This window comes from Myodes glareolus, chromosome 13 (genome assembly GCF_982192425.1).
Source record: "Myodes glareolus chromosome 13, mMyoGla1.1, whole genome shotgun sequence".
NCBI classification, from domain to species: domain Eukaryota; kingdom Metazoa; phylum Chordata; class Mammalia; order Rodentia; family Cricetidae; genus Myodes; species Myodes glareolus.
Window position 1 is genome coordinate 14,783,953 of NC_142038.1, and position 15,560 is coordinate 14,799,512.

The 15,560-nt window shown below is 38.0% G+C and overlaps 1 protein-coding gene across 2 annotated transcripts in view; it reads left to right on the forward strand.

Annotated features, from left to right (window-relative positions):
* The window catches only part of Smad4 (SMAD family member 4), a 52,780-nt gene that overhangs the window by 1,885 nt on the left and 35,335 nt on the right, over nucleotides 1–15,560 (forward strand). For both annotated transcript variants that reach the window (XM_085676441.2, XM_085676442.2), the window contains exon 2: nucleotides 13,800–14,175. In XM_085676441.2, coding sequence (XP_085532567.1) covers nucleotides 13,927–14,175 — 249 coding nt within the window. In that variant the 5' untranslated portion in view covers nucleotides 13,800–13,926. The remainder of the gene's footprint in view (nucleotides 1–13,799; nucleotides 14,176–15,560) is intronic.

Genomic DNA, 15,560 nt, shown 5'->3' on the forward strand with positions numbered 1-15,560 from the left:
AGTCAGTGAAAGTGATTTGGAATATGTTTTATATGGACCTGCACTTTCCTGGTGGCTTTGCCCTTGAAACAGTTCTGCTTATACTGGGTTAGGATCCTGTTTTTTCTAAAGTCACTGTTTTGTTTATGCTGTATGTTAGTTGAAGAATTTCTGTTGGTAAATTTTGTATCTGAATTCCCCTTTGCTTACACACACACACACACACACACACACACACACAGAGAGAGAGAGAGAGAGAGAGAGAGAGAGAGAAAATTAAGAAGTATTAAACTAATTTATGCAGCCCTGTCACACCCCAGCTCAATTAGAACCTATTTAGAACCTATTTTTCTTCCTGATTGAGCCAAAGTTATAGTAATATTGACATGCACTATTCTAATTGAGCTGTTCTTGACTGGGGCCACTACTAGGGCAATTAACTCAATAGATATATATTTGGTCTTGTTAAAAATTTTGCCTCTTTTGGTGAGAACATTCTTTTTCTGGTGTTAAAATATTAACTTATTTCAGTTCTGTTTTGTCCCCATCTAGTTAATGCCAAGGTTTTTGTTTTTCTTTTCATTTCTCATTCTTCCAGAGTGGATATCTCTTTAAACATCTTGTAATAACTTTTTCAGTGCTTCATTGTATGGTTGTACACCTCCCACCCTCCGCTGTATTTTGTTCAAGCCACGAGGAATAGTGACTCAGGTGAACCCTTAATCATGTATAAAACTAACCTGACTAAATGGCCTCATTGTTTTCTGTGCTAAGTAAAGTTAAGGGACTTAGACTAGAATGTCACATTCAGTATAGCTTTCTCAAATTATTTAGTTATTTTTTTTGTTTTGTTTTTGTCCATTAGTTAAATGAAGATTCACTTATTTATGAGGAGATTTCAGATAACTGATAAATATGTATAGATACCATGCATATGAGCTACTTTGGTTATGATGCTGTGGGCATCTTAATATCCTCAGTTTATGCTAATGAGTCATATTTAGAATTGTTGGAGTTTTTCCCTTTTATTTTAAATTGTGTAATTTTGGTAATGGAAATTTTGGCTGAATACCAGCTTCTCAGAAACAAGGTATTTTAGATTGTGTCACCTTGACACTGTTACATGGTGTAATTGGCATCGAGGAAGATTTGTTTTCGATATGGAAGTGAATGAGGACTAGGATGGTTAAGAACTAGGTGGTACTCACTCTGTAAAACTAGAATGGCAGGTGATCCGATGCTTGCTTGTAATAATTGATAAAGTCCATAGGTCAGACAGTTACTAGAGATGATTGTATTTGAAGCTGATTCTACATGTCTTTCAATATAGTTCATACCTTAAATAGGATTTTCTTTTCCCAGTTTGGAAAACTTACTGCTCTAGGCCTCCACTGGGGCTAGAGCTTAGGCCTCGTGAGTGTGGGGCAAGTGTCTTGCCCCCAGGCTGTGCCCTCCTAGCTCTTTTCACTGCTCTTTTAATCCCAAGGGTTGGGACAGTGATTTTCAGTCTTGAACATTGATATTTCTTAGAGAGCTTTACAAAACACTGATGCCTGACTAATACCCACAGAAGTTTTGATTGGTTTGTGCTGGACGGTGTAGCCAGCTCAGAAAAATGCAGTAGTTTTAACCTGTTTCATTGTTGATTTTTACTCCTGCTCTCATTTTTGTTTGTTTGGGGGTCTCACTATGTGCACATGGCTGACCTTGAACTTTGGTTGACACCCCCCCCCCCTGCTTACTGAGCAGCCGGTTACAGGCCTGTGATCCCATGCTCAGTTCTGCTTTAAGTTCTTTGTAGTGCAACGATACATTCATGCAGACCACATTTAATTTAATGGGTCTTTTGAAGGTATTGCCATGTTTGTTTTGCTTTTAATTCTCTGCCTTCCTCTTCTTCCCAACCCCCTTCTTTCTGTCTCCCCGTCTTATTTTTTTCAGTTTATTTGTATTGTTTAGTGACAAGTTTTAGGAAGCTACATTTCTTATGATCATAAAATTGGTCCCTAAATAAGCATCTAAATACCTAATGAAATTTTATTTTTTTTTTACTATTTTTATTAATTATAAAAATATATTTCTATGTATGGGTGTTTTACCTACTTCTATGCCAGCACTACTTGCATATTTGGTGTCTGTGGAGGCCAAGAAGAGGGCACTAGATCTTCCGAAATTGAAGTTACAGATGGTGGTGAGCCACTGTGTGGGTGCTGGGAATTTAATCTAGGTCCTCTGGAAGAACAACCAATGCTTTTAACTGCTGAGCCACATCTCCAGCCCCCTTAATAATTTTTAACTACACATATGTTAGTGTAGTTACACATACTTAGTCTCTCTGTAGGTGACTAAGACCACGTGCCCAGAGTGGGTGCTGAGAACTGAACCCCATATCTCTAAAAGAAACAGTACATTCTCTTAACTGGGTAACCATTTCTTCAGCCCTAGAATTTAGTCATCTTCAGGGGTTAGTGTGCTTGGAATCCATACAGTTTTCTAACTATGACTTCTCTGGGCCTGAAGAGGAAAGTTGCATTGATTAAACCTGTACAGTTGGGGGTTTAATTTCTGCATTATGAGAAAGTTGCTCAACTAGCCCAACTAGTTGGCAGTTCTGTAGAGAGCTCATTTGGGCACACATGTTCTCTTTTTCCTTTTTTTCCCTGCGGCTGGTGGTTGAATTTAGGGCCTCACACTTGGTTAATTAGACTAGTGCTGTGCCACCGAGCTACTCCCCAGCCCCTCTACTTATGTGCTTCTCCTGAAATCGCTCCAGAGCTGGGCTGTAAAGTTAGCTGCATCTCTTGTCTTTGAAAGAACTATTTATAAAAATAAAACTCTTTTTGTTCTCTAACTGCAGCGCGTGCACATGCGCGCGTGCACACACACACATTCAATTCAGAATGGGAATAGAATGAAGGAGGCATGGAAGTAACTATAGGGAAAAAAAGCCCTGTTTTGGTTATTTATACTGATTATTATTTCTGTATTTGTTTATACATTTTAACCATCAGTACTTTGGAGTGTTTTATTTAGAACCTATCAAATCCTAATTTACATGTTTTGAATGGAGTTCTTATGATTAACAGAAAGAATTACTGATAAGTAATTGCTCTCCTAATAGTATGATTTCTATACATATGGATGATTCTATAAAGCTTGGACTTTCTCAGATTAAATGTGTGTATACGTGTGATTGTGCTTGCATATTTGTGTGTATGTGTGTAAGGTCTTGCCACATAGCCTTCAATTTCAACACATCCTCCCTCAATCTCGTGGATTACACATTTGTGCCCCACACCTGACTTCAAAATATATTAATAAATTTGGAGCTGAATTAAGAGTATTAATTAGTGGTAATTGGCTGACTAGTTAACTCTAGAGAAGGTAATATGGTGGACAGTCACTGTATCAGTTGAATCATTTGGGGGAAAGATTGACAAAGCTTAATGAGCTGACAGAAGCTAGGACTTGTTAGGACACCAAATGCATCTAATGTTTAGACCCTGTTAAGATCACTTGAAGACTGGCATGGTGGCAGTCTTTAATCTCAGCATCTGAGAGGCAAAGGGTGGCTCTGAGTTTCAGGCCAGCCAAGGCTGCATAGTGAAATCCCTTTTCAAACAAACAAACAAACAAACAAACAAACAAACAGAAAAACCCCCAAAACCAAAAACAATAAATGTAGTTGAAAGAATAACTTTATGGATGTAGGTATTGGAATGATGCTGATAATTATATTAATTATTTTTAAAACTCACTTTGTTATTAGGTGTTTCATGGTGCTTTAATTCATTTTTCTATAAGTTTGGTAATCTGTAAATTAGACTAGTGCTTTGTGGAATCGACAGCATTTCAGACTTGTACTTTTAAAGGTTAGCCTTCACCTACTGGAGCTACTTTGAGCTCCCGTGGAATTCCAATACAATTCTCTTCCCAGTGGCCAGGTATTAAAATTCAACTTTCTTTCTAACCTTTTGAAACAGTGGTCCCAAAAAATGCTCTGTGGACTTCTGGGAAGCCCCACAGTCCTTTTATTAAAGAGGTCATGAGCTCAAAATAATTTTCATAATGGGGGGAGACATTATTTGTTCTTTCCCTATGTCCAGCTGTGCTGTGGTACAAACTGGTGGCTACTTGGCATGTATTAATTAAAACAGTGTCTTTGTGTTTTTCACATCCAGATTTGAAAGCATTTGAAAGAAAACTGCACTTTCACTTAAGAATGACCTTGGTGAGGGTTTAAGTAAACAGTTTTTTGTTTGTTTGTTCAGTTTTTTCAAGACAGGGTTTCTCTGAAGCTTTGGAGCCTGTCCTGGAACGAGCTCTGTAGACCAGGCTGGTCTCAAACTTACAGAAATTTACCTGCCTCTGCCACCCGCATGCTGGGATTAAAAGCTTGTGCCACCACTACCCAGCCAGTGTTAGCTTTTAAATAGTCCTTATTTTTTAATATTTATTTATTTATTATGTGTACAGTATTCTGTCTGCTTGTATGCCTGCAGGCCAGAAGAGGGCACCAGATCTCATTACAGATGGTTGTGAGTCACCATGTGGTTGCTGGGAATTGAACTCAGGGCCTTTGGAAGAGCAGGCAATGCTCTTAACCACTGAGCCATCTCTCCAGCCCTAGAGTCTTTATTTTGTGTGATTAAATGCGAAGTGTGTACGAAGCATTTTTGCATGTTCAAGTGAACTGCTTGTGTCTAGGAAACCACTTTTGTGACTGAGCTGCTTTTGAAATGTGGTGTCATTTTTTTTTCACTTCGCAGAATGCATATAGCTACACTCCTGTCATTTAGATCCAGGTATTTGGTGAAAATGAGTGAAATGAGCCTGCCACTTAAAGGAAAGCAACTTATTTGTCAGTGATAAAAAGTCTAATCTTTCAAATGAAAGTTGGGGTTTTGGAACACCAGAGTCAGTCTGCATGAATTTGCTAGTTTCCAGTATGTGTTTCTGGTGAGATTGTTGGTGATTTTAAAGGAATGAATGTGTTTTTTAAAAATACATGTGCTCTGCCTGAACATGGTGTTGTGCCTGTAATCTTAGCATGTGGGAGACGGAGGCCAGAAGATAACTGCTTCAGCATTTGGAAAATATGAATAACTCACCAAACATGTTTTTTCCTAAATGATCAATTCTTAATGTTACAAAATTTTTCTAGAGAAACATGTAGATTTGTGTGTGTATGTGCGCGTGCGTGTGCGCATGTGTAGGTGCTCCTGTGTATTGTATGCTTGTGTGTGTGTGTGTACACATGTACGTTCAGGTGCTCTTTTGTATTGTATATAGGCTTGTGCATGTGTGCACGTGTGCATGTGCGGGTCCTCCTGTGTACTGTGTGTAGGGTAGGCTCATGGGGAAGTAGATGATTGTCCTGGCTGCTGCTTATTAGGAGTGGTCCGCTTTATTTTTTGTTTTCTTGAGTTTGTTTTGTTTTTGTATCAGCTCCAGAGATTTGTCTGTTTTTACTTCCCAACATTGAGATTAGAAGCATGGCTACTATGCCCAGCTTTTTTTGTTGTTGTTTGTTTTTGTTTTTGTTTTGTATGGGTTTGGGGCTCAAACTCATGTCCTCATGCTTGTTAGTGACTGAGCTACCTCCCTAGCCCCAGCCCAGTGGGTTTTTATGCAACAAACCTGGAATCTCAGAATTTAGATTCTACTTAGTAACCTGCAGTAATCTCCATTTGTTGCGTGTTGGCATTGAATAAAAGATGAATACCCATTATTATCTGAGAAGACTATTAAAATATTCTTTCCGTTATATAGATTTCTGTGTCACATTTCCTTCCTGTACTTTCAAATCTCCAGCAGATTGAATGCTAAAGAAAGTAGGAGAGTCCAGCTGTCTTGTGTTAATCCAGACAGTGAAGAAATTTGCACAGATGTAGAATAGTGTCATTCTTACTATTAACTTTTGTGTTGTTTCTAGAAAAGGTTATTTTTTATAAAAGTTATTTAGGTTAATATTAGTAGGCCTGTTGAAAGTGAATTAAAATTTACTTAAAGTTTTACTTGTTTTAATTTGTAATATGATAAATATTGATATAACCCATATTTAAAAATTAGTTTAAAAAATAGTCAAATATATAAATAAAGGGAATCAGAAAACAGTTTGGCAGGTACAGTTTTAAAGTAGCTAGTTCTGTATTTTTACTAGATTACCAATGGGATATATTATTCATGTGTTTGGGCTTTTCTCGGTATTTCTGAGATGATAACCCATGTAATTTTTTTTTCCAGTTCTTGTGTTTTCAGGAACATGTAACAGTCAATATTCAGGTACTTCATTGACTTGACCATAGATTGCTGGTTTCAGAGTCTCAACCAGTGTTGTCAGCATTGCCTTTTAGATTTGATTTCCTGTTCTTTTCTGTCAAATTCTCAGGTTAATTATTTTCAGCTTAGGTCCAGCATAAAAGGAACTCCCCTTCCTCTTTTTTAGAGATGGATTTCAGGTTTGTAACCTGTCTCCAGCTTGCCAGAGTTAGGATTTTGGGCACATGCTACAATACCTGGCTTATGTGGTCCTGGGGATGAAGCCAGGGCATCTTGCTAGGCAGGCAGTCTATCGACAAAGCTCGTCCCTAGCCTTCACAAGGACTCAGCTTCTTTTCTAACATCCCCTCCCCATTGTCTATCAGAAGTTATGCCACTGGCTAGGGTTCTTTTCATCTCTTGAGTGACAGTGTGGCCAGGGTTTGATTCTATGTTGGGAATTGTCTTGCCTGCCTAAGTAAGATTTTTTTTTTCGTGGAAAACCAGATTGTTGTTGCAAAAGGAGACGTATATGCTGGCAGATGAAGTAGATGCCAGCCATAGTATTTATTGATCCTTTTTAAACAGTGTATTTAAACAGTTTCTCTCTGTGTAGCCCAGGTTGGTTGTGAATTGCAGTGCTTTTGCCTTCAGCTCCTGAGGAGTAGGATTGTAGGTGTGGACCAATGTGTTGAACTACAACTTTAACTTACTAAACAGAAGGTGTTTCTTTTTTTTTTAATTTTTATTTAATTTTGGAGATAAGAGCTTATTTTGTAGCCCAGACTGGCTTTGAATTTATGGCAGTCTTTCTTCCTCAATCTCCCAAATGCTGAGATTACATATATGTATGATTCATTATGCCTAGCTTCAAAACATGTTAGTTTTAAACTAAGGTTATTTAATTTAATACTGGTTCATGGAAAGCATTTGAGTAAGCAGAAGCACATGTCCCTATTGTCTCTCATAGTTCACCCTAGAAGTTACTATACAAATACTTTTTGTTGCATTGGTTGCATTCATAATACTTTATGCTTTTGGATGTTCTCTAGCTACCCTCAGAGGTATCTCAACTGTCAATGTAACATCTAGACTGCCACTTGTTACAGGGAGATAAGCCTGAACAATTGTTTTACTTGATTGTGAAGCTTCTGTTAGAATTTCTTTCTAGTCCCAACTCACTAAGCCAGCACCATTCCTCTGAAAAAAGCAAATCTCTTTATTTTTTTAAAAAATACTTCCATACTAAGTATTAGTTTTATATTCACTTACCAAAACACATAACTTCTAGAAAATTATATGCTTGGTATATGTAATACAGTTCTCTTTGTTCCTTCTTGCCTCTCCTCCCAAACCTGGTGCTTATGCTTCTATGGACCTGCAAACACAGTCTCTTTTTTACAGTCTGTTACTGCCATTTCTCCTCTCTCCTAATATAAGCCTAGTCTAGACAAAATATTTGACTCATTTCTTTGCCCTATTCCTATGTTCCCCCATTCCCGTTTAGCCTTGCAATTCCATTTTGATGTGTGCAGACTGCACTATTCTACCAAGTATTCTGATGGGTCACCTGGCATGTGGTAGAATTAGCTTCTTTGTCCTTTTTTGTTACACCCCCCCCCCCTTGAAATTTGTGATAGCCTAGGATTCTTAGCTCAGACACTTGTCATTTTGGATCGGGTAGTTTTGCTCTTTTCACCTTCATTGGGGACCATCAAAAATTACTCCCAACTTATACTAACCAGACCTGACCCTGCTTGGCTTCTGATACCAGATATCAAGCACATTCAGGGTGTTATGATCAGAAACTAAACATTTCTGTAGACATTGCCAAACATCCCTTACGAGACTAATTCCCTGTTGGAAACCACAGGTATGGCCATGTGAATTTGGCCAAAGACAAGGATAAGTAATAACCTTTAAAAGATATTGTGTGAGCTGTCCTCTCTTTTCTCCTTCTTCTTAACATGGGAAGATAGTTCTACTGTCAGTCTCTAAAGTAGTTGAGCAGTGGATAGTACCAGATGATCTATCATGAATGAAGAACTTAAACAAAATCAATCTGTAACTGTAGGCATTTGGGGAGTTGGTTATAAATGTGACACAGCCCATTCTAACTTGATTTATGCATTATGTCAAAATAGGACCTTTCTGTGTTGTTCCGTTCACTTTTATACCTCTTTTTAGTTCTTAATAGTTTGGTAATACGCTTGGGTTTTCTATATGTGTTATATATACAAATGCTTTAGAAATTGCCCTTCATACAACATAGATACATATTTCACCACTACCTCAAACCCTGATCCTAGCCCTGAAGAGGCAGAGACAGGCGAGTCTCTTGAGTTGAAGGCTAACCTGGTCTGCAAAATGATTTCCAGGACAACTAAAAGAAATTTGTCTTAAAAACCAAAATGAAACCAAAGCAAAACAAAAAGACCAAAAAAAAAAATAGTCTTAAAAATATTTTCTGAGTTGAAATCTTGCTGTGTTGCCCAGGTCAGGTTTTTTAAACTTTTTGGATTACTGATATTTTTATTTGACTTATGTATAAGCATATTAAAAAATTGGTATGCAAGTAAAACATTTACTGATAATAAGTATAACAATATCTAAAAATTCTTTGCTGTAGATAAAATTTTATCATTTATTAAAGATCAAAGTAAATTAGTACTAATAGGATGAATGCATTTGTTGATTTTTACATAAAGAATTAAATCTTTGCTGAATATTCGATGTTGCCTGGCATAGAACATCTTCAGTGTTCATAATTGGTCAGGGTTTTCATCTTGTCATTGTCAGTGCTGAGAACCCTGCTTCCCATGCACACAAAGTACAAGGTGGAAGAAGTATGTTTAGGGCCATTTCAAAGTTGTTGGAAATTTAGTCCTAATTCCAAACCCAAATTCATTAAGCAGGTAAAAGAAAATGAAATGCAGGTCAGCCACTCAAATGACAATTCTTAAAATCAGACATTGTAATATAACATAATCCAAATTTACACTAACTTGATACATGCTGAAGAATGCTGGTAGGAAAATCTTAAAGTTGTCCTCTGTAATTAAACCATTTAGCAAGGACTGGAGACTGCGATAAGAACACCGTAGTGTGTAGCACAGTAATTGAGTCGCTGCAGTGAAGTCACTTTGAGTGTGGGGATGACACACCACCAGAAACACCTTGGGTTTATTACTTATTTTTTTGTGGGTTCAGAAGCCTCTTACTACTGTTGCTTGTTTTTGTGACCTCCACATTTAATTATAGGTGCCCTCCCCAGATAGGTTCATAATTTACAGTTGAGGAACTATGGCCAGGTGGTTTTCTGTCTTAGCTGGCCACTCATTGGTGCCCACCGCTCCAGCCAGCCAGTGTCAGAGTTCTTACCAAGTTAACAGTGCTCGACTTTTGTAGGTGGAGTCTAAGGGACAGCATTCTTGAACAGGCAGTGAAGAGTTATCTTAGCATCTCTCACGTAGGAAAACATAATTAGTATTTAGTCCATTTCTAGCATTTAAATTTTTCTTAATTGAAGCTTTTTTCTTTGGAGCTTTATCTGTTCACCAGTTGAGAAAAAACAGTGTTACCAACTGTGCCAACATAATGCTTGTCTTAAAAAGTCTGGATATGCAACTGTCATGTTTATGAGGCTACATAAAGTACAAGCATCTTAACTCTTTTTTTAAAAAATTGGGTTCCAGAGTTTAACCCATGATAAAAGTATTCTGCTGAGTTACATTCTGGGCCCTTAACTTCTATATTTGCATTTTCTCATTGGTGTGCCATACATCAAAACACAGATTTTACTAAGTGAGTCTTTTCTTCCTTTATCTAAAGTTAGGATAGAGTTGAATTTCTCAAAATGTATAGATTGAGATATCAAAGAAGGTGCCTTAGGTTGTTAGAGATAGGGAGTTTTGGTCTGAGCATACTTTTCTGATACTTAACCTGTTAGTCTATCCAGAGCGTCTGCAAGCATAGCTGTGCTGCTTTGGTCAATATGACTCCTACTTTGCTTTCCTATACATTGTTGCATTTTATTACTCAGGTAGTCTGTAGGGTGGGCAGGACAGATACTGCCCATTGTATAGATGGGACCATTTTAAGAGATTATTTATGTTGCTAGAACTTTAATTGGAACATACAGTTTTTATTTATATCATGTCAGTATTTTCCCGCATCTATCACATTTCCATAATCCAAAGCCATATAATATAGGAATACATTTATATATCCCTGCTGATTTCTTGTAAGAAACTTGTAAATTAAGAACCTTATGATCCAAGGAATACAACAATATCCAAGATATGAAAAGGCTGTTTTTAAGAAAACAAAATTATTACTGTATTCAAAGAAACTTATGATTAAGACAGCCTTTGCAATACTGTCAGACCCCAAGCAGCTTAAGTTTAATAAAGGATGACTTTTAATATTGACACTGGAGAAATAGCTGTAAATAAATTATACATTGGTACAATTTTCACTAATTGTGAAAACAAATAAGCTTATTTGCAAGCTTAAATGTGTCTTAAGACAGATCCACAGAATAAAAATTGTCTGGATGGTCCATAGATACTTGGTATATGTCAGTGTCTTAGTTACTTTTGTACTGCTGTGACAAAGCACCATGACCAAAGCCGCTTAGAAAGAAAGCATTTAATTGGGGGCTTGCCTGCAGTTCCAGGTGAGTCCATGACCATCATGGTGAGAAGTGTGCAGACAGACAAAGCACTCATAATAGCTGAGAATGTACATGTCAGGCTACAGCCACATGGTGGTGGTGGGGAGTTGCGGCGCAAACACAAGAACATAAAGTGGAAACCTCATGGCCCATCCCCAGTGAAACCTCCTTCAACAAGGTTATACCTCCTGGTCCTTACCAAACAGTTCTACTATTTGGGAACCAAGTATACAAACATAAGAGTCTGTCTGGTTGGGTCGTTCTTATTCAAACCACCACACTCAGGAACTGCATGGTGTTGGGAATTTCTAAGGTGAAACTTTTTTTTTCTTGACCTTCTAAATTTATATTGTTATTTTTTGAACTCCTAGAACTGAGAGACACATATAGTGAAACTACTGTAATTTAATATATAAAGTATAATAAAAATGTACCTTAAATTTGAGAGAGAGGAATCAAGTAATTCTTTGGAATCGAGAGGCAAGGTGGCAACGTAGTAGGGGGAAGAAACTCTTCGGGGCAATTCAAACACTTAGGCTGTAATTTGAAATGAAGCCTAGGGCCCAATTACGAAGTGGCTAAAATGGTAGTAAATGTTTAGGTCAAGGAAATACTATGAGTTAAGCATGTGAAACTCAGGATTGCACCTGTTGGGCAGTATGTGGGACTTAACCTGTTCTAGGATTGGGTATATATATGATGGTGCGGATGACTAGTTCAGTCTCAGTCCACAGGTGCCTCAGTCAGTGTCTTATTACTGCCATGAGACACTATGACCATGGCAGTTCTTATAAAGAACCTTCAGTTGGAGCTGGCTTACTAGTTCAGAGGGTTAGTCCATTATCACCATAGCAGGCGCATGGTGGCCCTCATAGAGCAGGAGCAGTAGCTGAGAGCTCCATCCTGTTCTTCAGACAGAGAGAGACTGTGTATAACATGGACTTTTGAAACCTCAAAGTCCACCCCCAGTGACACACTTTCTCCATTGAGATTATACCTCCTAATTCACTCTGTGGATGAAGCATTCAAATATGTGAGTCTATGGGGCGTATTCCTCAAAGCTCTACAACAGATGCTTGTAATACAAGAATAAACTGTGGCAGCGAGAGATATCGGGTCAGATGGAGGGTTCCCCTTCCTCCAGTCTGAAGATCGACTCTTGCGTGTTCATATGCTAAGCAGGCACTTTATTACCCAGCTATTTCCTAGCCTTAAGAAAGAGGGGTGTGTGTGTGTGTGTGCGCGCGCGCGCGCGCGCGCGCGTGTCCATTGAATTTTATGATCTTCTTGTCTCAGTCTCCGAAGTAGCTGGGATTGCAGGCGTTCACTACTATGCCTAACGAAGATTTATGTTTACTGTTTTGTTTTCCTTTTCATTTTTGACCATGCAGTAGTTTCTTTTACGTTTCCCTTCTTTCTTTTCTCCATGAATAAATCACCATTACTTAAAAATAAGACTTTGCACACTGAGTACATAGCCATTTTTCATTTTTTAAGTTCACAGTCTAGTAGCAAGTGCCACTTCTGGAAGCAGATAATAGTTTTCCAGTTCAGATGGGTGTGAGCTGTCCTTTTACCTAACCTCCTGCATGCCTTTGAACTGTAGTGGCTTACTTCTGTCATTGCCTTCTTACATTTTCTATGGTATGTATTATTAGGAGAAAATGCAGACAAATGTATAACGTGTTTTGGGATAATATCCTTTAAAAAATGTCTTGGGATTCAGACAGTAAGTACGCCATACTGAATGCTGTATGCAGCATACTTCGTATTGCCTTGTCTCTTTTGAGTTTCTCCTTTTAGTTCCAGATTCAGAAGTTCCTGACTTCTTAGTTTAACTGGAATCCTCATCCAGTCTCTGATTCCATCTACCCATGTGCAAATAATCTTTATCTGGAAAGTGTACCTTCAGTGACTATTTATTAGCTGGGTATGATCTCAGCACTTGGGAGGCTGATGTAGGGGTATTGCTGTGGGTTCCAGGCCAGCCTGGGTTGTAGAGTAAAACCTTGTTTCAAAAACAAATCTGCCAGGCGGTGGTGGCACATGCCTTTAATCTCAGCACTTGGGTGGCAGAGGCAAGCAGATCTCTGTGAGGTCGAGGCCAGCCTGGTCTACAAGAGCTAGTTCCAGGACAGCTAGGGCTGTTACAGAGAGAAACCCTGTCTCAGAAAACAACAACAAAACAAGAACAAACCTTTCCCCATCTTTTTTTATTTGTATTTAAACATATGGATAAGTGATGATTATTAATACACATGAAAATTTGCTTCTTTATGTAGGGATATAAATTGAAAGACGTTTAAGAAATGACTCCAGAGAATGGTTCTCAATCTGTGGGTCACGACCCCCTTTGAATTAAGTGACCCTTTCACAGGGGTTGTACATCAGATATCCTGCATATCGGATATTTACATTACAATTCACAATAGTAGCAAAATTACAATTATGAAGTAGCAGTAAAAATAATTTTATGATTGGGGTCACCACAACACAAGGAACTCTATTAATGGGTCGCAGCACTGGGAAGGTTGAGAACCACTGCTTTAGAGGAAGTGATTAGTATGAATTCTAAAAAGGCTCAAAATTGCAACACTGGCATAGAAAATAGAAAGGGTGTAGAAATAACTAAGTAAAGATTTGGGGTAATGGTACGTTTGGTAAACTTGACTTAGTGTGCCTTTGCATTAATGAGAAGGTCTGATTTTTTTTAATGATTTTGGAATATCAAAACTAGCTACATTTTATAGTTAAGCTGTTACACACTTTAAACACTTTTTAAAACTGAGTGTTGAGTCCTTTGACTTAAGTGGAACAGTTCTTTCCCCCAAGTAATTGCATCTACCTTGTGAAATATATTCTCTTCCCTTTCTATCTCATTCAGATTTCCCTGCTCACCAGATGTCTGACAGCTCTTCTTGCAACATTGGCTATTGGTTTACACTGCCTTCACAAGATCAGAATTACTCCAGAAATTGGAGAGTTTGATTTAAAAGAAAAAACTTAAACAAATGGACAATATGTCTATAACTAATACACCAACAAGTAATGATGCCTGCCTGAGCATTGTACATAGTTTGATGTGTCATAGACAAGGTGGAGAAAGCGAAACGTTTGCAAAAAGAGCGATTGAAAGTTTGGTAAAGAAGCTGAAAGAGAAAAAAGATGAATTGGATTCCTTAATAACCGCTATAACTACAAATGGAGCTCATCCTAGCAAATGTGTCACCATACAGAGAACACTGGATGGACGACTTCAGGTTAGTCCTCAGAGCTTTCTGTCTTCTGTGCTAGTAGAGTAATTGGTATTTTTAAATTTCCTCTTAAGTTCTTACAAATTTAATGTGAGCTTCATCTCATTGTATATTTATTTATTTGTATATTATGTATTTATAGATTTATAGATTTCTTTTTATTACTTGTGTGTATTTGCATATGTGTATGTACAGATACTGAAAGAGGGCAGAAAAGAGCATTCCCCAGATGCTGGGATCAAATTCTGCTCCTCATAATAGAGCATCAGGTATTCTTAATGTTGGGCTATCTCTCGAGCTCCATAGGTCTGTCTTTTGACATACAGTGCATCTGTTGCCAGTGTGTGTTATGAGAGTATGTGGAAGAATGCATAAAAGATGGATCTTAATTTTTTTATATTCTTATTCAGAGTAGTTCAGCGAAGAACATTTGAAAAATAAATGAGAAGCCCTGTATCTTAAGAACTACCTTTAGCTCTTTAGTATTCATCATCATAGTTAACACTCTCCCTATCTGCCGACCTCTTTTGGTATTGTAAATGGTCAAACTGATACGTTGGACTCCTGTATTCTCGGTATATTTTCCATTGGTATGAAACGTTCAGTGGTCACATTTTTTTATGTAAAGCAATATCATTTGAATGAAGAAGTATATAAAAAAAGTGATGTTGTTAGATTTTTAAAATTTTATTTCTACATTTTAGGCATAGTTTATGACAAATTCATAGTTTTTGCATTTTAAAAACCCGAGTGCAAGTCTTGAAATTCTCTCTATGATCCTGACTAGGTTATTTATCTATTGTAGCTTGGCCTAACCTGGAACTTGAGGGTTTTTTATCCCCACCTCAGCTTCTGAGTGCTGAGATTACAGTTGTGTTCTCCTTTGCTCTAGTTATTTTGAGCTTTGGATTCTCAGAAAGGAATGCTTATGATCTGACATTGGCAGTGGAGGTGGGGGAAGTGGAACTCTCAAACCAGTTTTCCTTACTATAAGTATGCTCCAGCCTATCTTTTTTGTGACCTTCAAAGGTGTGAAGGTTTCTTTTATCTTGGTAAATAAGCGGGCAGGCAGGTAGCACCTGAGCATCCTCTAATTCAGTTCAGTTCTGACACGGTCTACTTGGAGATGCCAATCATAATCGTCTGGTTGTTTTACCTGTGCTTCTTTCCGTCGTCTATGAAGGGTTCCCACAGTCCCACCCATGGGTCAGTTAATTTAGTCAAGCGTCTGCTGTGGCTGAGGGAACCTTGTTTATCATTATGAAGGGTATTGCAGAGGCCACAGATTGAAAGCTGCATAGGCAAGGTAAACCGCCATGCCTTCTGAAGGTAGACCAACCTCCGGGACCTCCACGTGCTCAGCCATCCCAAAGTATCCAAACCCTGTTCTT